At 42.2% G+C, this 22,645-nt stretch overlaps 1 protein-coding gene across 1 annotated transcript in view; it reads right to left on the reverse strand.

The window, feature by feature from the left end:
* LOC108608951 (cytotoxic granule associated RNA binding protein TIA1) overlaps nt 1–22,645 on the reverse strand; it is a 103,088-nt gene that overhangs the window by 41,476 nt on the left and 38,967 nt on the right. Inside the window, exon 3 of the mRNA XM_018000600.2 lies at nt 4,620–4,707. Coding sequence (XP_017856089.1) covers nt 4,620–4,707 — 88 coding nt within the window. The remainder of the gene's footprint in view (nt 1–4,619; nt 4,708–22,645) is intronic.

Raw genomic sequence — 22,645 nt, forward strand, 5'->3', positions numbered from 1 at the left:
TTGCGTCGTGACAAAAGCCGACGCCTACTTAGTGCGACGCGCACAACTTTTTTACCCCTACCCCTACCCTTTCCCCGCACCCTTCGCATTGCCTTTGCCATTGCCATTTCCATTTCCGCAGCAGCATTCAGAAATGAAAGCAGCTCCATCAGACGGCAGGCGCCCACTTGTCGCCGATCATTGGTTTCCGTTTCCAGCCAGCCCAGCTGCAAGTCGAACTCTGCGACGTGCACAAGCGCATTTTGAAGTTTATGAAACAGCAGCAGCAGCAGCAGGCAGCGGCGACAAATCCAACTTTCTGAATAGATTAAGTTAAAAGTTTTGCTCATTTTCAGCATCGCCTCAATTGAGAGCTGCTGCCTAAGCGTCGACGAGCTGCATCACCTATGTGAGTCCGCTGGCAAAGAAAACAAAAAAATGAAAGAAAGAAGAAGACGAAGAAGACGAAATCAACGTAATGATGTCAACGCCATAGAACTGGAACTGGAGCTGGGCCGGGCCACGTTGCACACAGCCAAAATCAAAACTTTCTCAAGTATCATTAAAACTAACCGAAAAATGGAAAAGCGCGAACCAAAGAACGAACGAGTGAGCGAGCGAGTTTTCTTTCCATTTGCTGGTGCCTTCATTCAGCTATTATCTTGTTGATTTGCTTTCTTTGGGGCGGTGGCACGTACTTGGCCCACCTTGTTGCCGCAGCAGAAGGTCAGGTCTTTATTGTGTGTGAATCTGTTCCTGCTGCAGCGCCGCTCTTAAAATATGTTTTCCAAAGTTTGTCCAGAAGCCAGCCAGGGCAAGTTAAGCCCTTTGTTGCCAACAATAAATAGACCAGCAGCAGCAGCAACAGCAGCAACAATTGCCAGCCGACTGCCAATTATGGCGCGCACAAAAGTATGCTACAGCAAATGTTATTCAATTATTTGGCAAAGAAATGGGCGCTTGTTCTGATGTGGTGGATGTGAATTTCATCAAACGAAATCCGACTAATAATGCCACTCACACAGACAACGTGTGAAGGCTTCGATTATTTATGACGGGCACATTTATGCGAGACACCCACTCCAGCTGCACGCCATAAATATATTGCATGTAATTAATTAATCAGCCCAATGTACCGGAGTGTGTCGCTCGGGCCGGTCGTTAAGTGCGCCTGCTTAATTGCATCAATCTTAATCGCATAGCCCGGCAAGCAGCTGTAATTCGAGCAAGAATCGCCCCGGGCTCATAGATAATAGAAATTCAATATGAAGCCCCATTCCCAGTCCCAGTCCCAGTCCCAGTCCCAGTCCCAGTCCCAGCCCCATTCCCAGCTCCAGCTCTAGCAGCGCTTGAATGGCTGCTGTCGACTGATTCCATCTAATTGTTGGCTGGGCTGCTCTTTGCTTGGTCCACTCGAGTTTCATTCAATAGCCAAATTATTTATTGGCCATATACGAACGACTACAGCTATGTGCCTGCCTCTAATCAAACTGTGGACAAGAGCTGGGCCATGTGCTGGATGGCCATTGTCGGCCATATCCGACAGACGTTGCTTTATTACTTTATCTCGACTCGACTTTTGCTCCGAATTTAATAAGCAAACCATGAAAACTATTATAGCCAAATAATTGGCCTGATTAAATGCGCTTCAATGTGAAATTGCAACAGCTACGGAGGAGGGAGCTCGGGCTCATGCCTTAAGCCTTATTGAACACGTGCTTGAGCTCGTGAGTTTGGGAAATTAGACTCGAACCGGCTTCCCAAGGCGTCGTCTAATGAGTTTCGTGGCAACGCAAACCCGCAAAAACTTGAAGACATTATAAATTTACGTAAGAACTTGTGCTGTCATTATTTAAAACCACGCCAGCACACACACTCAGAGAGAGAGAGAGAGAGTGAGAGAGAGAGTGAGGGAGAGAGAGAGAGAGAGAGAGAGCGATGCTCATATACGTATGCATATACACATATCTATATTTATCAAAGCTTTTCTTGTTGTTGTTGTTGCTGTTGTTTGCTAGGGTACAAAGTGTATGCAAAGAAACTTTTAGTTAATTAAAAAAAATAGAAGCAGCAGCAGGAGCAGCAGGGGCAGGAGGAGCAGCAATGGGGCGAAATTGTTGTATAAATTTTGCTCCTTATGCGCGACTAAATGAAAAATCTACCCATGAGTGTTGTTAACCTGATGAAAAGTAGGTAAGACCTTAAGCGAAACAGGCAACGGCGACTGAGAGTGAGACTTTGACTGCGACTACGATGGCGACTGCGACGCTGGCAGCGGCAGCACATTTGCGATTATTTCCCACGCGGGCACTCAAAACATAAAGAGCAATAAATTAAAAGCTAAGGCCACAGACTACGGCTAAGTACGACAACTACCATGACAACGACAAGAATGAGGATGAGGATGAGGTTGAGGATGGGGATGAGCAGGAGACTGTAGACTGTCGCCAGGCCATCAGCGACATCAAGGATTCTGATGAAACAGCGCGCGCGAGCGTCCTTCAAGACGCTAAAAATCAAATAAAGGAGCACCGTTCATTTGCCCCCGGGCAGCCACTTTAGGTGCAAATGAAAAATGTAATTATTTCGTAGATTTGCGTTCACAAAAATAAACACGCGGAAAATGTTACTATTTGACGGCCTCGGGCTCCACTTGAGCAGTGGGACGGACGCCGGCTCCTGCTGCCTGCTGCTGCTTGCTGCTGCTGTTTGCTGCTGCTGCTTGCTGCTGCTGCTCACAGCCTAATGAGCAAGAGCCAAACGGGAAAAACTTAAAAAGGCAAAAAGGCCCATAAAATGTTAAATAAACAAATAGTGGCTGACACAGAGCATTGGCCCAAATGAGAGCAACTTTTGTAGCTGGCGTTTGCAAAATCTCAAAGAAATTAGCGCATACAACTTGCGGGCATGGCTCAGGTGCACTGGGGGGCGTGGCAGCGCCCGGCTGCTGCTCATTAATTAAGAAAGTGGCAAATGAACAGCCAGCAAAACACGCTTCAAATTAAGGGGCTTCCTAGTGCGACGACAACGACGACGACGACGACGACGAGTCGTTTGCCGTTGACCTGTGGGCGGTGGGTGGTGGGTGGTGGGCTGTAGGAGTGGCAGTGGTCCGTTCGTACTGCGAATAAATCAGGTTTTATTTGCTTTCACTTGTTCGCTGCTCTGATATTATGCTTCCCCCATTTTCATTCGGTTTGAAGGGCGCTTTGTTTGCTGCCGCGTCGCCGCTTGCGGTTTTCCAGCATTGGGGCCACTGCATTTTGTTGTTGTTGGCTCAAACAAAAAAGTCGAAAATTAAATTATTAATTTATTGCCCGTTGCTCGAAGCCCCGGCACAGCTCCACTTTCTATGGCCCGGTCTTCTTTTCAGCATAAAAAAGGAAAAGGCAAACAGAGAGAGAACCAAAATAACCTGCCCGTTACGTTACTGTGGCGCCACATTCTGTGGCTTTCCTCAGCTCAGCTCTCAGCACTGGCCCCCACGGCTTGCTAATTATTCATAAATAAAGCGTACATAGGTCGCTGCTGGGGAATAGCTGTGCCGACAGGGCACAGCATTCGACGTTTGCTTATTTATTTAATAATTTGCACAAGTGCCGCAAAATGTTCTTTGATTGAAGTTAATGCGCCGGCCAAAAAGCAATTCGCCAGTCGCTGCCACAAAACCAAACAGCCAAACGGCCAAACTGGGCTCTTGGCTGTTGGCTGTTGGCTGTTGGCCTACTTAGGTTCGTCGATCGCAGTCGCAATGAAAAAGCAATTAACAGCCTTAAATGCTCATAGATATATAAAATTAATTTTCATGTTTAACAAATAATCAGAGCATACAAACAGCCCCATTATGCCCAGCTTCCGTTTGCTTTTTGTTCCCTTTCCCTTTGCCGGAGATGTCTTGAAATTTCTGTTATCAATGGATTTCTGAATGGTTTGGTTCTTTCAATGATTAATTATTTGAGGCGCATCAGAATACATTAGAGGCCAGTTATAAATGTAATTCGAAAAATGAGTATAATATATTACTATTGAAACAAAAACCGAAGACAAACTAATGTCATAAATCTGATCAGAATTTTAGAGTATAAAATTAATTCAATAATAATATTAAAGAGAGTAATAAGAATAATAATAAAAAAAAAAATAAATAAAATTGATCAAATAAATAAAAAAATAATAATAATAATAATACATAAATATTGAATAGAAATATTCTTATATAACACAAGCAAATATCTCTTTTGCTTACAATATAATTTAACTTTCAATTCACAGCACAAACCCAATGCCAATAAATTAGATTTGATATTAAGAATAATTAATCTGAATAATAATATTATATACACGACGGCTAGCCAAACAGGAAATATTTTCAAGGTAAACAAAAAGCTATTTTTAGCACTCCAGAAAATTGATTCTTATAATGAAGCTCTGATGTATTTTGAATAATATTTGTATAAGTCAGATCATATATATACATGTTTCATCTCTTCCTCAAATGCACATGGCAAAACTCTTATATACTTTTGTATACATACTATTAAATATAATATACAATATAATATAATAAATATATATACAATATAATTAAATATAATTTGGACTCATTTTGTTCATCAAATCAAATTGTTCATTCAACTTACGATATTTCTCCAAATGGTGTGAATGCATCCTTCAGCTGCTGCGTCTCGATCTCAGCACTCAAGTCGCCCACAAAGATGTGAAACTGTTCTGCAATGACAAAAGAGACGAAAACACCGAAAGGCAATTACAAAGAGGAACGCTCACAAGTTCAACTAAAACTAATTAAACGCCTGGCAACCAAAACTCATCAGCAGCTCCGGCCTGAGGCCAAAGCACTTGACGCACACTTGAGACCCACACGAGAATCGTTGGCAACACTTGCTGCTCGTCGTCTGTCGGTTGTCGGCTACTGAAATCGCAACGTGCAATTGCGGAGGTGGTATTTGGATCTGCACTCGTGGCTGAATTTTGGGCTTGACATTATCAAATGCCGCTTGTCGGGCAGCCGGTCCGCTGTCGCACGTCCGGCTTAGTTGCGTTGTCGAGTTGTTTGGCAAGCGGCGCTTCCAGTTCCAGTGCAGACACTGCAGACACGCTTCTTTAGGCTACTTGAGGCCAGCCAGCCAGCCAGCTAGCCAGCCTGCCAGCCAGCCAGCTGGTTGCCGCAGATACTGGCATATATAGCTGTGCGTCCAACAGGAGCTGTCGCCTCGACTGCAACGTGCCAACAGGCAGGAGGCAACAAGCAGGCGGCAGCAGCAGGTGCTGGACACGAGAGGCGCCCAAGTGTTGTGACGTGTCATCTCTCTGTGTGTTTGTGTGTGTGTGTGTGTGGTGTCTCTATGCAGAGAGATGCCAGGCATTCGCAGATGTAACAATTTTCTCTGCTATCTCTCAGCTGGCCAACTCGTCTGCTGTTGCTTCCGGCCCGTGTCCGTGCCCGTGTCCGTGTCCGTGTTCGTGTCCGTGCCGAAATGACATAGTTTCGTATTACAAGGAAATTGCACTTGAATATGTCAGTCAGCGGCAAAGGCAAATGTATGAATGGCACTGTGGGCGTGGCACTCATTTGCTGCCACTGTGGCAACAGCGTTGACAAATATGCCAAAAAACGTATTTCCCAGCGTGAGTTTCCCAGTTCCCTTTACCCATTCTCCTCTTTCGCCTCCTCCTACTCCTGCTCCTGCTCCTGCTCTTGCCAATCCGCCTGGCCATTTGGTTTATCGTGTCTGCAGCTGGCTTTGGCCACGTTTAAGCTGCGCGTCGTCCCGTAGCTTGGCACGCGCTCCTCCATTTGTCCGGCTAAACGGCAGGAAGTTGTGCTAAGCGTCATTTCCGTTGTTTTGAGTGATTGCAATTGAGATACGGTTTTTGTGGTTTCTTTTTTCGGGTTTGGGCTGAAGCGCCGGCACTTCGCATAAGTGGTTCGAGTTGCACCACACTGATGTCTGATGTCAGGCGCTCGAGTCTGCTTAACGCTTAATATAATTTAAAGAGTTTGCAAACATAGCCTCTCCTGCTCTACTCTGGATTGTTTCAACGGAATGTATTTAAATTTGAAAATGCATTGCCCCATCAATCGTGGTTCAATTCATCTTCTCGAATCACAGAGTCAAACATTCCGTGTGTGCAACTAAATCTGCTCCAACCTACAATTTATTGCCCCGAGCCTGACAAAGTGCAGCAGGAGAACTCGTTACACTCAACAGCAGACTCGGCCGTAAACAACAGGCCATAAACTTCAAAGCGTATTCACACAACAAACTTTTTCCCTTCCGCATCTGGTCAACTGGTCAGCCGAAAACAATTAAATCAGCGCATTTCATTTAGCAACAACAACAAATACAATGGGGGGATTTACACATCGGGTCTGATCTGGTCTGGTCGGGCATGTGAGCCAATAAAGTTCCAGCAGATGAAATGGCGGTTACTGACCTATGCTCTCGGCTATAATGATGTCGGGATATCTGCTAGGACTTTGTAGGAACAGCAATTAATCGCCTGCAATCTGGCCAAAGCATTGCGAACAATTAAGGATGGGCCACATAAAAAAGTCCAGCCAAACTTGAAAACGGGGCATAAAGCTAGACAAAGCCCGGCGCAATGAATTCGCAGCCAAACGCCAACAAACGAAAATGAGCCAACATCAAGGCTGAGGGCTTCTAGCGAGTGGGCGGGGCAGACGAAGACGGAAATGTAATTCAACATAAAAAATATCGTAAATCTTAAATTAGAAATTTCGCACATTAAAAACTTGGAAATTGCATTTAGCTGCTGCTCCTGCTGCTGCTGCTGGTTGTTGGCGCGGTCTTTGCATGGGCTTCATTCATTGAGTCGGCAAACGAACCCAAATTCCCACAGCAGAAATGCCCCAAAGTTGTGGGCGTGGCCGCAGCGGGTCGGCAGAAAGTCCATTGGCGCACATTTTTAATGAGTTGGACATAAAAAGTTGGAGCTTTTTGAAAAGCTGGCGTTGAAATAAAGCCAATGAAACAGTGGGCATACACACACACGCACACTTACAGAGAGAGAGGGAGAGAAAGTAAGACACGAGCATTGTCTCAGCTCGCTCTGCTGTTGTCCTCGCCTGTTGTTTTATTGCATAATCGTGAGTCAATCAGCGACCTGGGACCGTCGCAGCTGCGCCGGCCACGCGGCGGGCAGCGGGCAGCGGGAAGCGAGCGACCTTCATCAGTGCAAGTCAGCCAATAAATACGTGCAGCTGCCGGTCCTCTGGGAGCTGTGAGCTAAGCAACGAGCAGCTTTTCACACACCTAAGAAATTACATTTCGCTGCAGCTGCCCTTTAATACGGCCTCTCACATTTTGTCATTTATAATTGAATTGCGCATACGCCCCGTGTGTAAAGACCCTATTTGTCTATAGCCATCGCATTGTGATTGCAATTCGCTTCAATTTAGCAGCGCTTTTATCGCACTTTACTCGTTGCGCATCAATTAGAAATTCAAAATTTTCACCATGTCCCAAGTGCACGAACTGCATGAGAATCTAAATGCTGCCTGCCCACTGATGACGTCATATATGGCCTGCAAAGTTAGCGAGCTCGAGTTTTACTTTTATTATTCTTGTGTGGATGGCTTTACTTTTTTTTGTTTATAAAGAAACATAAAAATTGTTATCGTGCCTATTCGGTTTAAAACTATCGATTTTTTAAATTTTATTTTATTTTATTTTTTTGCTTGTGTAAATATTTCTAACTTCAATTATCGAAATGATATAAAAATTTTAATTTTTTATTTTTATTTATTTTATTTATTTATTTTTTTTTTTTTTTCAGGGTTGAAACTACGTAATAATTTAAATTTTGAATCTGAACTAAATACAAATAAGTTAGGATACAAAAATGTATATTTAATATTTGTTTTTATTTGTATAGCAAAGTAAAAATAAAAATAAAATTAAATAAATAAAAATAAATATAATATTTTTCTATTGTATTTATGGAATACCTCTACCTCTTCTTTTCTTTTTTCTTTTTTATTTTTTGCAACTATCGATATAATTGTATATTATATTATAATACCTATCGCAAAATTTCTTCAGCTTTAATAAATGGCCTGGCATATTACACGAACAATGTTTATAATGCCAAAATAAAATGCGCTACATCTCCAGCCATACATAAAAAAAAAAAAAAAAAAAATACTGAATCGAGTCGGCCGAGTGAATATGGGTCTGCCTACAGGCAGCGCTTGAAGTATGCACACAGTTCCAGTAAGTGTTTACCTTCATTTGCGTGCAGGCAGCATAAAGTGAACTCAAGTGAAGCTTGTGGCAATGGAATGTTGCGGTGGCCAGCATAGCTGCCTCGATCCACCCCCCGGATGAGGCATACATTTTGGCATATGTCCAATGCGCGAACTGAAACCGGACTGACTACAAATGTGGTTGAAATGTACGCGAAAAGCGGCAAACCGCAAAAGTAGCTGAACAAACACAAATGTGCGACGCCAAATCGTTGGTAACTAACATATATACTTATATGTATATACATATGAAAAAAAGAGAAGCCCAGGCATACATACAAGGGTGGAAAGGTGATGGATATATGCATATGTGTGTGGGGTCTGTGTGAGTGTGTGTGTGTGGGTGGGTGTGCAGAGTTGCCCCACCCTTGCCATGTTTTAAAATCTCTGTATTGGTATGAGTGGAGCAACAAATGCAAACACAAATACAAATATAAACACAGATGCTAACTAACCACAGCAATCGGCCATGTGTGCGTGTATGTATATACACTCACAGTGTCCAACACAAACGGACACACACGCACACACACACACAAAGCGGGATTACCACGTTGGCGAATTTTGATGTATTTTCAACGGAAATAATGTTACACTGGCACTTGTACCTCTTTAGAGCAACACCCGCAAGACACACCGTGCTGCCAGCACCAACAACAACAATAACAACAACAACAGCAATAACAGCAGCAGCAACAACAACAATAAATGAAACGACTATCAGCGTCCATTGTTGGTTCGAGTGCCTGCATGCATGGCTCCAACTACATTCAGTGCATCATCCAAAACAACAATAGCACTGATAAAAAGGATAAAAGCGTAAGTGGGCAGAAGTCCTGACTCGAATTGCTGTACATTTTTCATATGAACACTCGACTGTAAAATGCATTGCCTCTTGAATGAAATCAACAACAACTCAAACACACATCTCCTGCCAACAACAACAACAACAACAGCTCGAACAACAATAAGCGGAAGTGCTCCGAAAATATATTCAAGGCGCAGCCACAGGCACAGCCCCAGCTCTGACCATTGCTATCGACATAGCCCCAAGATAAGATTTGCCATTCAGTTTTCAGCATGCACACACCGTCTACGGTCTGCCATGCAACAGGCTTACACTTGTGGTAAATACTGCTGAGCATTGAATAGAGGACATAAGGATGCGAAATTAGGCTCGCCCACCTCACGTCGTCTTCATATTCAATTTTGCTCTTCATTTCTGAATAGAACAAGAGATCAAAGCTCCAGCTGCACAGCTGAGAGCCTCACAGCTCTTCAGCGACTAAGCTGATTATGATATTTATTCCCAGCATCGATTCTACATACATACATATGTATATGAAATGCAAAGCTCTCTCGAAAGCAGCATACAGGAATATGAGAGAGATTTAACTACCCCTAAGCCTAGTAAGGGTTTTGGTCAATAATAATCTAAAACTTAAATTTGCACAAGATTTTGAGGCCAGTAATTTTTGGCAACCAGTTGATAATTAAGTCGACTTGTGTGGGTTTCTCTATTCCTATTGTAGTTCTCAATAATCTCCGGTTGTTGACTTAATATAGGCTTAGGCATCTAAGGATTTTAGGCTCTCAGTCGACTGGAATTCTTTAATATTTTTGTGCTATATAAATTGCTGATAATATGTTTCTTTCTGTCTGAGTATAAGTCTGTTGATGATGGCCCGTATTTTATATACCAATATTATATATAATATGGCCAATCATTGACAGATCGAAATGCAGTTAGATAGCTATATAATATAAAATACACATATTTTAATTCATATTATTCAAGTAAGTTCTCTCGCTTTATAAGTTTTTAAAATGTGCTTTTAATATTAAAAAAAAAAAAAAAAAAAATAAATAATAAATAAATAAAACTGGTATATAGTTCAATGTTTTCCTCTTAAAATAAATTCTGTACAACGCTATAATATGTTGCAGATTCCTTAGTATCCTTTAGAAAATGTAATTGCTTTGACTCGATTGATTTTCAGGAAAGCTCGATTCTATTTGATTAAATAAAGATGCTAATATGGTATTCTAGAAAAGTTAGGTAAATAAATAAATAAATAAAATATTGTATGGATGTTAAAAAAGAGGATGATGTACAAAAATTGTTCATTTAAGATTCCCATTTAATTGATATGAGATGCTTTGTCAAATATTAGATGAGTGCTAGATTACTTAATACATTAAATTTACTCGAGTCTTGCTCATTTGCATCTAAGGCTCAGTTAGTTGGCATAACTTAATTATTATTCCTGGAATAATTTAATTACATCTTCTTCAGCCAAAGAAGCTTTTTATCATCCTGCTAGTTTACTACGCAACTCTCCCAGATACGTATATTCTTTAGATGATATTGTAATAGGACTCGGCAAACTCCTATTCCATATCTCCCCATGCAGGCCAGTATGCTTGTATATATATTAAGTTATAAACAATTGGAGATGCACTAAGCTTTGTAACAGCATTCACGCGCATGCTGTAAATACCCATAACATTAAAAGCATTTCAGCTGTTGGGGAACTAAAATGGAAAGGCATTGCGAGCTGCTGCCAAAGGTTTGATGCACACTAAGCTCGCGACCTCAAAGCGCATTATATGCTGTAAAATGTATTACTTTCTCTTTCACACATACGCATACGCAGAGAGGGGAGTGCAAAAGAAGAAGAGGGAAAAATGTATATATATATATATATATATAATAAGCTTTTGTGCAATTGCGAGCAGTTGTGGTCTTTTCTCGCCAACCAGCTGAAAGCTAATTCCAACACACGGCACAAAAGGTGGCACAAATAGACGAGATATACCTATTGTGTGTGTGTGTGCGAGTGTGTGTGTGTGTGAAGGGCATATGCAAACGTCGAATGGTGTGCGCAACACAATGCAATAACAACAACAACAACAGTAACGGCAACAACAAGAACAATAACAGTAACAGCAACAATAAAATCAAAAGGATTTCTGCAGCCGCAAATGCACACGGCGTATAACATTTAGCCCGCGGTATGAATGGCTGGCGGGCGCTGCAAGGACGCGGCTGCCTTGTAGGTGTGGCTCCCGACGATGTGGACTGCTGACTGCGGACTGCTGGTTGCAGTGTGGTGCGATGCATTAACACACGGGCCAATAAGTATGCAATGCGCTGTGACATTTTTAACGCCGTCAACAAAGGCAGCAGCGCCAACAATGTCGACCAGCTAACCAAAGCAGCGAACCATCCGCCCCTCCCCCTCGTTCTCATGATGCTGACGCCGTCTGCTGCGCAGGAAATCACGATTACAACGAGTCAAAGCACCTCACACAAACACACAGAGAGACAGAGACAGAGAAAGAGAGAGAGAGAGGGAGAGAGAGAGAGAGAGAGAGAGACACATGAGCAGCAGCAAGAGCTGCAGCAGGGCGTCATGTGTCTTTGCGCGTAAACGTGTCGTTATTTGCATGGTGACAAAATTAGATTTAAATATGGCACACCCGGGCACTCCCCTCCGGCCATAGAGCTGTGGGAGCTGCTGGCGAAATGTCAGCGCATGTCCTGCTGATCGAAATGAGCTGACGTCCCGGGCGCTGCCATTAGCTGTGACACACGTCTATCGAGTGGCTCAGTTTTTTCACCGCATTTACGCTGCTTTTAATTGGCGTTAAGAGGATGTTCGGCATGCCACCACGATGTGGGGCCAGCAGCTGCAATTGCTGGGCGAGCGCATCGAAATTGTTTTTTAACACTCACTGAACACGGAGTGTTTATTGAAATCGAAAACAACACTAAATGTAATTGGAAAAACTCTTTGAATCCTAGTGAGGATTTAGGTGGATTTCATGTAGCCCTCTCCTCACTCTAACTATTTCTGTCTCCTGGCTCTCTCTATCGCAGCGAAATCAATTCGATTTCATATTTACGTTTATGTGAAAAGTTTTTCAATGTAGCAAGAAGCGACTCAAAATCAACGAGCTCGGCATAATGGAATGAATCTAACGAAACCCATTCCATATTGATCCTAAATTGAGAACAGCAGAGCAAGAAATATATTTTTGTTCTATTTTATTTTATTTCTCGCTGCGAGCTGAAGAAATTTTAGCAAATATATTATTTTCATTGTACGCATGAGAATTCTCACTAAATATCGGATTATGCATATAAAACAGAATGAGCACACATTCACAGCTACTTAGTTATTTTGTATGTGCATTTTGTCTGGTTTCACCCATTGTACTTGACAGCGGCAGCGCCTCGGCTGTCTTCATCATTATGAAACGTAAAACGAAAGCGATTTACAGTAATGCCAACACTTTGCCACCCCGGCATTTGCTTGGCCCAATTCGCCTCTCACCCACACGCCCCCTTCTCAATCCACCACTCCACGACATTGTTGTTAAATGAAGAAAGTATTTTTCAAATGCGAATTTCCGTTATGCGCATCGCGTTGAGCATGAAGACATTTTTGACTATTGTCTGCCGCACAGCAATACGAAGAGCAGAGCGAGAGCTCGAAAAGCAGCAACAGCAACAGCAACAAAGTCTGTGCGAAACTATTGCCAATGACAACGACAACGACAACGACAGCGACAAGGACAACAACGACGACAGCGACAGCGATGAGGAAGACGTTGATGATGGCAAGCGCTTCCGCCTTTGTTGCTGTTGCTGTTGCTATTGTTGTTGCTGCTGTTGTTGTTGTTGTTGTTGTTAGCGTCCTCGTTGTCGGTGCTCTGTGTGCACGACACACAAAACATTGAATGACATTATCCTTTATTGCTTATCCCATGCTTTGCGCTCTTTACGCTCCACGCTCCATGCTCCATGCTCGATGCTCGACGCTCGATGCTCGATGCTTGGTGCTTGGGTTTCGCCGACAGCTGCGCTCGGCACATTGGCACGCAAATGGCAGAAGCAGGACATGAACTCAGTCCGTTTGCTCTGGCGGCGAAAGTCAAAAGGGCAACGCGGCGTATGCGTTATATTAACTATGACACTGCTCGAGCTCGAGCTCCAGCTCCAGTTCCAGCTAGAGAATCGAATGCAGTGGCCCAGCGGCGCTGTGTGGGATGGACGGGTGTAGCGCGGCCAGCCGCATTGTGTCCGCCAGGACAAACTTTTTCATTTCCCCGCGGAAAAATTTTCAAAAATTTCATTTCACAATGTCTAAAGAAAAACTTTGCGCCAAAGACATAGAAACTAGTTAGAACTGATTGCGGAGGGGACGAGGTCAACAAAGCTGAAAGTCGTGTCGTTCGTTTGGCTAGTTCGCTCTACTCTCTCGCTCTCTCTTTCACACACTAGACACACACACACACAGCCGCTGAATAAGACAGAGGCAAACGCATTTCAGCGAAATAAAGTATTCAAATAAAATATGCTAAAATCTTTGAAGTACTTCAAATAGCAAAAAGTGCAAAAGAAACAAACTGAAACGAAAAGCGAAAATAAAATAAAAATTGAAAATGGAAATGGGAATGGAAATGGCACACAGTCGAAAAGTTTTGCGTTCGGTTAAGTTCGACTTGGAATAAAATGGCAAACGCGCATAAAAACCATAGACGGGCATAAAGAAATGGCTAGAACGGCTGAGGAAAGCAAAAAATAGAGCCGACAAAATGCAAAGAATAGCAAGAGCAAGAGGAAAAGCAAAAGCAAAAGCAACAACAAAACCGAACCAAAAAGTAAATATCGTTTATGTTGTCATAACGCGCCATGCCCAGCAGCCACAGCTGCTTCGTCGACTCTGGCTCCTTATCATTTGAATTTCTCGACGTGTTTGTCGAGCTGCCTCTGCTGCTGCCGGCTGAGGCGATAAAGATGCGATAAAGTGAGAACAAGTTTGCGAGATGACTGAAACAAAGTTTTGACCGAATTTCGCAGTTTACGAGCCAGTCCCGCCCGATTCTTGACGGACGTTTGCTCGCCCAGCGAAATTGCCAATTTGTGTAAATTATTAGTTCAAGTGGCTCAGCAGCGAGAACTAAATCGGATATCGCATTGTTGACGCCGCTTCATGACTTTTTTCTCTTCTTTCCTCTCTTTTTTGCGTTAGCCTGTCGGAAATGTCCAATTTAATATAAATAATTTAATTTGATTATCCGCATCGTGACGCATCTGAGTGCAGGCATATGTGTGCGAGCGTAGGTGGGTGGCTTGCCACGCCCACTTTTAGCATACTTAATTAAGCAGAAATATTGCAGCAAAGTTTCCAATGCGCAAAAGTTGAAGCTGAAGCAGCCAACAAAAATAACGTACAGCAATTGTATTAAAAATTCATATTTGCCTAAATTTGTTTTCACAAGCTGTTAAAAGAGTGGGCGTGGGCATGCAGAGAGACAGAAGGAGACAGAGAGCGAGAGAGAGAGAGAGAGAGAAGGACGTGCTTGGTCCCACATATGTAAAATGCACAGCTGTTAGGTTTAATTTAACTGCAAATAATATATAAGCTATTCCATCTACGTTACGTTATGCATGCTGTGTGTGTGTGTGTGTGTGTGTGTGTTACGAGTTTTGTGTGTGTATTTGTCTTGTGTGCTATTGTTAGCTTTTCGCTGCTTTGCCTGCTCCGCTGCTGGGAAACTCAAACACGCAACACTCATGTGTTGGCCCGGAAAATTGTTAACCAAATTTTTGGCTTGCTCGCCGGGCGACAAAATTCATGCATGTTAAATTGTAAATGTAGAAAGTATATATACATTTAACATACGACAGCAGCAGCGGCTCACATGCACGAAAAAATATCATCACACACACACACACACACACAACTCTCGCCGTTGCATTGCGAATCGCAGCCAACTTTTAGGCGTAAATTGCACGCTGATTATGACATATGCAGTTTGCGCCTGTGTGTGTGTGTAAGCAGGGTAAAGTGCAAATGATGACTATATTTGCATTATGCCGCAAGCTGCTTAGCCAATATTACAAACTTTTTTCCCGCACAGCCGCGGCTATTTTAATTATTGTTGTCATTGTCATTGTCATTATTGCAATCTCTGCTTCTGCATTTGTTTTCAAAGTGAAAACTCAGGTTTTCCACGGCTCGCCGTGAAAATGCAATTAGCATATTGCTTACTGCTTGCAGTAAGAAACAAACTACAGTACAACAAGCCAGAAAAAGAGCTAAAATTATGGAGGCATCAGAGATAGCAAGGAAAAGAAGAGGCAGTGCTTCATAGAAATATTAAAAATTTTCACAAAGCCGATAATCATCTTGCGACTTTATTTATTTATACTAAGTTCAGTTGTCATTTATTATTATAGCGTGGTCTTGAAGCTTTCGTTTGAATGAAACCCGTTTCAATTAAAGCGAAATAAATGGGAAGTTTAAAGGAAAACTTCTAAGTATTATAAAAGCTTTTCACTAAAGAAGCCTAATTTTTCTGCTAAAGTGAATAAAAAATATTCCATTAGCATTTGATTGTCTTACATAGAGGTTTTCTTATTCTGCTTAAGGGAATCATAAATATCTCATCAACATTTGATCGTCTTAAATTTTAATTAAAAATTCCTTTATTTAGTAAAAGCGAAAGTTAAGATTATGCACAGCAAACGAATATAGGAGCGATATTTTATCTCTTTAAAGCGATAGAATAAAATAATTATTAAATATACATTCTAAAATAGAGCTGGAGATCAATCGATGGTGACTATAGTTAGCCATTCAATGTGACGATAGTGATTAAGAACGATCTATGTATATTTGTGTTTCAAGAGTTACACAAGAGAAGAGATGCAATAAGAATGTTGGTGTGATTCATTTTATAAATTAGTCGCTCTCAAAATTGACTTCTAAAGTGTACTCCGCATATCCGTAGTTCACTTGCTATTTCAGGTATTATCTACTCCAGACTCCGCACTCTCACCTACCTCCACTTTACATGGAACATATTTATTTCTATTTGATGACGGGAATTTTCAGTGGTTTTGTCTATTGGCATTGGTTGATGGCTGCACAGGCATAACAAAGGCAAACGGCAGGGGCAACCAGCTCTGTTCTGCTCCTGTTTTTATATTAAAATGATTTGCCATAGTTTACACATCAGGCATTTAGCTCAGTGTGTGTGTGTGTGTGTGCGTGTGTGTTTGTGTGTCAATATGTCTATATGCCGCAAAAGGAAAAACCAAACAAAATGAAGAGCCTGCCTCATTCACGCAGCGCACTTTGTTTGCATTGGCATTTGGTGCATTGATTGTTGACATCATAAATATTTCTTGCGCGCACTGCGTGAGCCCTGGAGTCGACGATTCGTTCGCTGGCCTGCCGTGCAGTGCCCTGTTATCTTTATTGCACTCGTCATATCAACATTTGCTCTCTAAAAGGGCGCGTTGATTTGACCTGCACACACACACACACACACACACGTGCACTGTCGCTGCAATAACGTTCAATTTGTTTGCACAAAACGAAAGCTGGAAGGCGAATGCAAATTGACTTTCTGCCAGCAGGCGACTGCTGAGTGAATGATGAGAGCAAGACTGTGCTAACTACATAACTTGAACTACTAAAAGTAGCTCTAGTCAATTAGTAGCGGCCAATGGGTCGTATACGCAATATTCAGCTTAGTCAATTGCTGCCTCTCCCTCTCTCTCTCTCTCTCTCTCTATCTCTCTCACTTTGTCTTTTTCTTTGGTTGCTTGTATTGGTCTCTTCATGTGTATTGCCCCTTGAACTTTTGCAATTCACACACAGTGAATGGAGCCAAGGCAAGCCACATTTATTGATGTCTCAATTTCCTGTTGGCAAATCACCTATTAGGAATCGACAGGCAGCTTCTTGCTGTTCACTGATGTTGCTGCTGCTGTTGTTGTATTTGTAGCAACTGCTGGCTTTGATGGCTTTGTTAGCTCTTACAACTGCTGTTGCGATTCGTACAAATTTGGCTGGCAAATAAAGCGCCAGGCAGGAGCTGCAAAGTAAAAATTACCCTTCACTTGGTAATGGCCAACAATTTGTTTGGCTGCCGCCGTTGCCATTTTCGAATTGCAAAATTGCAGCGAACGTGTGTGAGTGAGCCCCTCTTCGTCTCCTTCTTCACTTTCTTTTTATTTCGCTGCCAAACTGAAGCATATACACAGTCGAGCTGCATCAGATCTGAAGCCTCATTTCTGCTCAGTTAGTTCAGCTTACGCTGATAGCTGTTTAAGCATGGTATTATGTCGAGCGTGGGCGTGGGCGTGGGCGGGGCAGGCAATATGCCACAAATTTCAATCAAACGTGCTAGCCAAAAGTTGCCACACAAGTTTCGAGCCAGGTGAACTCCCCTCGGTGCGTTGCGCGTTGCCGTTAACAAACTTTTGCATTAAGACATTAGCGCAAAGTTTTTTCCTGTTGCTACTTTTCCTTCTACCTCTTATGGTTGCAGCTGCAACAATTTCTCAACAACTAATTTCTTATTTGTTTGGCTCTAGCGCAGCAGCACACACACACACACACACACACAGACGGACCGTGTGGTTATTTGGTTGGTTGGCTGGTCAGCAAATGGAGTTTTCCATTTTCCATTTTCATTACATTGCCAGCGGTTTTTATAGCGGCCAGCGTGTTGCACATGAAAAGTTTTTTGGCATTTTCATTCATTGTGATGCGTCGTAGCTAGTTTCCCGCTGATGCTCGCAAATGAACCCTTTGCCCATGCGCCCGATTCCTGCCCCCCTCTCTACTTAGTGGGATGCACGCCTCAATAATGCACAACATCGTATTTTGCCATTATACGGACATTAACTGCTACCTACGAACGCTATAACCTTGACATTTTCAAACAGGTTATAAAACACTTGCGCCATCCTGGCCATGCCATGCCCCCCCTCTTTGGATACGCGTTAATGGCGGACAGGCGGTGCCATCTGAGCACTGCTGCACTGCCCAGCAGGGGTGGGCTGCTGTAGATTGGTGTGGTGTGCTGTGGTGCGGTGGCTCGTGTTATGGTTATGGTCACAGAGAGGGGCTAGCTGGCTGCCAGCCATGCAACGGCGCTACGCAATTTCCGTTTCCGGTTGCTGCTTGTCGCAGCGCAGCGCAGCGAACAGACAACGACAGAGGCGAGGCCCTCCAAAAATAGCGGATCCTTGCCTCGGCCTGTGCCTCTGCCACTGCCTCTGCCTCTGCCTTTGCTTCTGCCATTTGGCGCGCAAACAAACCGTTAACACTTTGCTGTGTATCCAGGCTCTTGCTGTTAGCTCTGCTGTCCTGCCCCCGCCCCACCCAGCAACCACTTTGCTCAACTGCAACTGCAACTTTGTGGCACTTGTTATGTTGTTGCTGCAATTTCTCTGTGTGTATTTCTTTTTGTTTCTGCGGCTGCTGCTGCTGCTTCTGCAGCTGGCTTTGACGCGACTGCAGGTAGTAAATTTCCATTAAATGTGCATTTTTGTACAAGTTTTTGAATTAAACTTTTTGACTTGGCCATAGCTCAGCTGCTTTGGGCTTTTGGCGTCGCTCGCATCCTGCGCTGCTGTTTGCCATTTACCGCTGCCGCTTTGGCTTCTAATTTTGCAATCTTGTCCAATAACTTGTGAGAGATCGAGACAGAGACAGAGACAGAGAGAGAGAGAGAGAGAGAGAGAGAGATAGAGAGAGAGAGAGAGAAAAGTTAGCCTGCGCTCGCAATGCAAGCAAGTTCATTTTGGCAAGCATCATTATTTTGCCAGTTGCAGCATTTTCTTTGTACTAGCAGATTTAATCAGTTCAACTTTCTCTCTCTCCTCTCTCTCTCTCTCTCTCTCTCTCTCTCTCTCTCTCTCTCTCTCTCACTCTCATGCATGCTGGTCCCCTGCGGCACATAAATTGTGTCAGTTTTTTCTAATCTATGCAGCAAATTTGTTAAGCTTTTGCTTTCAGTTGCAGCCAAGCGACATTATTTTACCAAATGTTATAATTTCACACTCCCAGCCCGCTGGCAGCGCCTGTCTCTGGCATAGAGTCATAAAAGTCCGAGCACCGGGTCAGCTTAGTGGGTCGCTTGACCAGGCTCAGCCATGCCATATGCAAGGATATGCATATACACACAAATGCATATACATACACATATATTTATATATATACATGTATGTATGTATAGCTGCTGCTATTATTTTTAGAATATGACCGAAACATGCAAAGATTTCTGCTTCTTCTCGGCTGCCGGCAGTCGCACACAGAATGCAGCGCCACAGTTTGACATTGAAAAATGTGAAAATTATGCAGCAAACATTAAAGAAACTATGTAAATTGGATGCTGCTGTGGCTCCCATTGTTTAATGGGCTTGAGAGCGGACAGACAGCCTGCGACTCTCTGGCCGACTGGGGACTGGGGCCATTCAATTTTATTCGGCCAGCCAACTTCGGGCCACGTCTAATGGTTTTAATTAAGCGACTCGTCGCGAGAATTGCATGTCATGCATGAAATTCATTAGGTTTTGCCGAGTCTGTTTAGTGTCAGTCCGCCCGCACTCCTGCCGCAGCAGCAACGGCGGGAGCAGCAGCTGCCCTCTGCCGTGCCCTGTTTGATATACTTATATACATACTTGCTGGCATTTTCTTAAGCAAAACTTTGCTGGCAACTAAAACCAAACTTGACATAGTTCTAGCCAAAAATTGCAGCTACAAACTTACTTAATTTCTGCCAACTGCACTTACCCAGCGCGCCAAGTGTCGTCCTGACTCGGTCGGAGCGGGCTGGGGTTGGGCGGCCGGTTGGCCGGGCTTCTGGTTGGGCTCGCTATAAATGGGCGTGGCACACATGTCGCACTTATTTGCATAGTTAGTCAAGTTTTGCTCGGGCCACGTCGCGCCGTAGCTCTGGGCGCAGAGTATGTGAAGAGCCACTCAGTTTGGCACTATTTCTACAGGCAAATAAATACTTTGGCCTGAAAAACTGAATACGGCTGAAAGTTCCGTGCCTAGATTGAGGGAAGCGTCAGTTATTTATCTTTGACACTTGCTAATTTTTCATCGTCTTGATGTCTGGCTGATGAACATGCTTATATAAGTGAGTCTGTGTTAGCTTCCTAAGTTGTTTTGCAAATAAACATTAGAAGAGCTACAAGCCTATCTCTATTTATTTGAATTTCTATTTTAATTAAAAAATAAATGTATAACATATAATTGACTTTTATAATATATACAGAAAAAACATACTTTTTATATTTGTAAGCCCTGCAGCCATTCAAAATGGGAAACCATTGTGTAATGACAATTTAAATAGTTTTTATTATGAATAATTTGAAAACAATGTCTTTATTTTTAAAGAAATTAATTTGATTATATACATATTTATATTAGTAAAAAAAAAAGTATACTTTTAATGTTAATAAAAACAAACATTAATTTTTAGTATTTTTTTGGTATTTTTAGTATTTCAAGTATTTTTAGTATTTTAGTATTATTAGTATAAATTATAGTATATATGTTATTGTTCATTGATTTATTTTTAAAGAATTTAATCAGGTTAATTATATTCTTAAAATGTGTACACTTCTAATGTTAATAATACATTATTTTAGTATATTTAGTATTTTTAGTATTTTTTAGTATTTTTTAGTATTTTTAAAAATTATTATTAGTATAAATAATAATATATACGTTATTGCTTATAGATTTATTTTTAAAGAATTTAATGAGGTTAATTATATTCCTAAAAAGTGTATCCTTTTTATGTTACCTATACAATTCTTATTATTTTCAGTATTTATTGTATTTTTTGCATTTTTAGTATTTTAGTATTAATAATAATATATACGTTATTGTTTTTGGATTTATTCTTAAAGAATTTAATGGGTTTATTATAATCGTAAAATATTTATAAGTTTATTATTAACAAAACATTGTTTTTTAGTATCATTATATTTTTAGTATTTTATGTTTTTAGTATTTTATATTTTTAGTATTTTATTATAAAATAATACATTTATTTTTCCAAAATTTAATTGAATTTAATATACTAAACTTTATTATTAAAAAAATATTATGTTCAATATTTTAGTATTTCTTTTCTCCAATTAGATGATTTCTGTTCGTTCAGATCATATTATGTTCTGTTGATCGACCCAAATCGTTGATTACAAAATAAATAATCCTACGATATAATTAGATTTGCTTCTTCTTTTTACCCATTAGTGCCTAAGTAATTCGAAATATTGTCTAACTGCTCTCATTTAATATTTCGATTCATTTTCAATTCATGGTTTCCTGAGTTGATTCATTAGCCCAATTCATTTCGTTGGCTGCACACAGCTTGTCGGCGTGGCTGGCACTTATTTGCCGCATATGAATTTGTGCATGGATGAAATGGTGTTGAAATCTGTGCTGGGCCCTAATGATTGTTCATGTCAACAATTTGCAAAACTAAATGAACACATTTTGCAATCATAAATTATGCAAGCGCTTCGAGTGAGTTCACAGCAAGCAGGAGAGCAGCTTAAACTAGCTGCCAGCTGGACCAGCAGCAGGAGTAGCAGGAGTAGTGCCACGCTCAGCATATTCGCACATGTGTGTGCATGTGTGTGTAAGGGGATGGCAGGCAGGAATACAGGTGTCAGGCGGCAACTGCGGCTTGTTAGCTAAACTGCCAACGCAACTATTACGGTGAGAGCAGCTCATAAAGCAGAAAACAGCAGCGACGGCAGCAGAGCGTCGACATCTGCATGAGGTGTAGGGCACGGGTTGAGGGGGCCTGACATGGCATCCTACTGACAACATGTGTTTGAGGTGAAGCTTATAAATAAATTATTGATAAGCATCTGGCATGAAGAGAGAGAACGTCAAAAGTTCCATGTTAAAATAAGCACGAAATAACAAGCTTTACAGCAGACAGTTGAGCAGGCTGACAGGAGGAGGGCCAAAGTTGTGCTAGCCGCAATGAGGGAACGTTGCGAGAGTGTCGTTGGTAGTGTTAGCTGTTGGCTTTTATATTTTGCAAATGCATAGAAATTACGAGCGAAACTAAAAATGCGAATTGTAGAGCAGACAACAGCAACAACAACAACAGCAACTGGCACAAAGTTGTTGCCAGCGTGTTGATTAATTTTCGCCTCCACTGCCACAGCACATCTCTTCCGGCATGTCCGCTGTCTGTGCACAAGTGTGCCAGCGAATTTTGGAGCGGCACACTTTTAGGCAGCCCAGCACTGGGGCGTCAATACGAAATGAAAATGTCGCGAGCGCTGTTGCAATTAAAATGTTAAGACAAATTAAAAATGCCAGCTGCATGTGGAACCAATAGCGCATTATGTGAAGAGCTTTGCACTTGGCTGCTGATTGCAGTGCCTCCTGCTGCTGCCCAGCTCCCTGCTGCCAGCAGAGCGAGCAGTGCCAGCAGTGCCAGCAATGCCAGCAATGCCAGCAATGAGCCGCCTGCCCAACTTGTGTCCTCAATTTGACATTTGTGCCGGCGCAGTCAGGCGGGAAGGCA

This window comes from Drosophila arizonae, chromosome 2 (assembly GCF_054131065.1).
Source record: "Drosophila arizonae isolate 15081-1271.41 chromosome 2, UAZ_ARI_1.0, whole genome shotgun sequence".
NCBI lineage: Eukaryota > Metazoa > Arthropoda > Insecta > Diptera > Drosophilidae > Drosophila > Drosophila arizonae.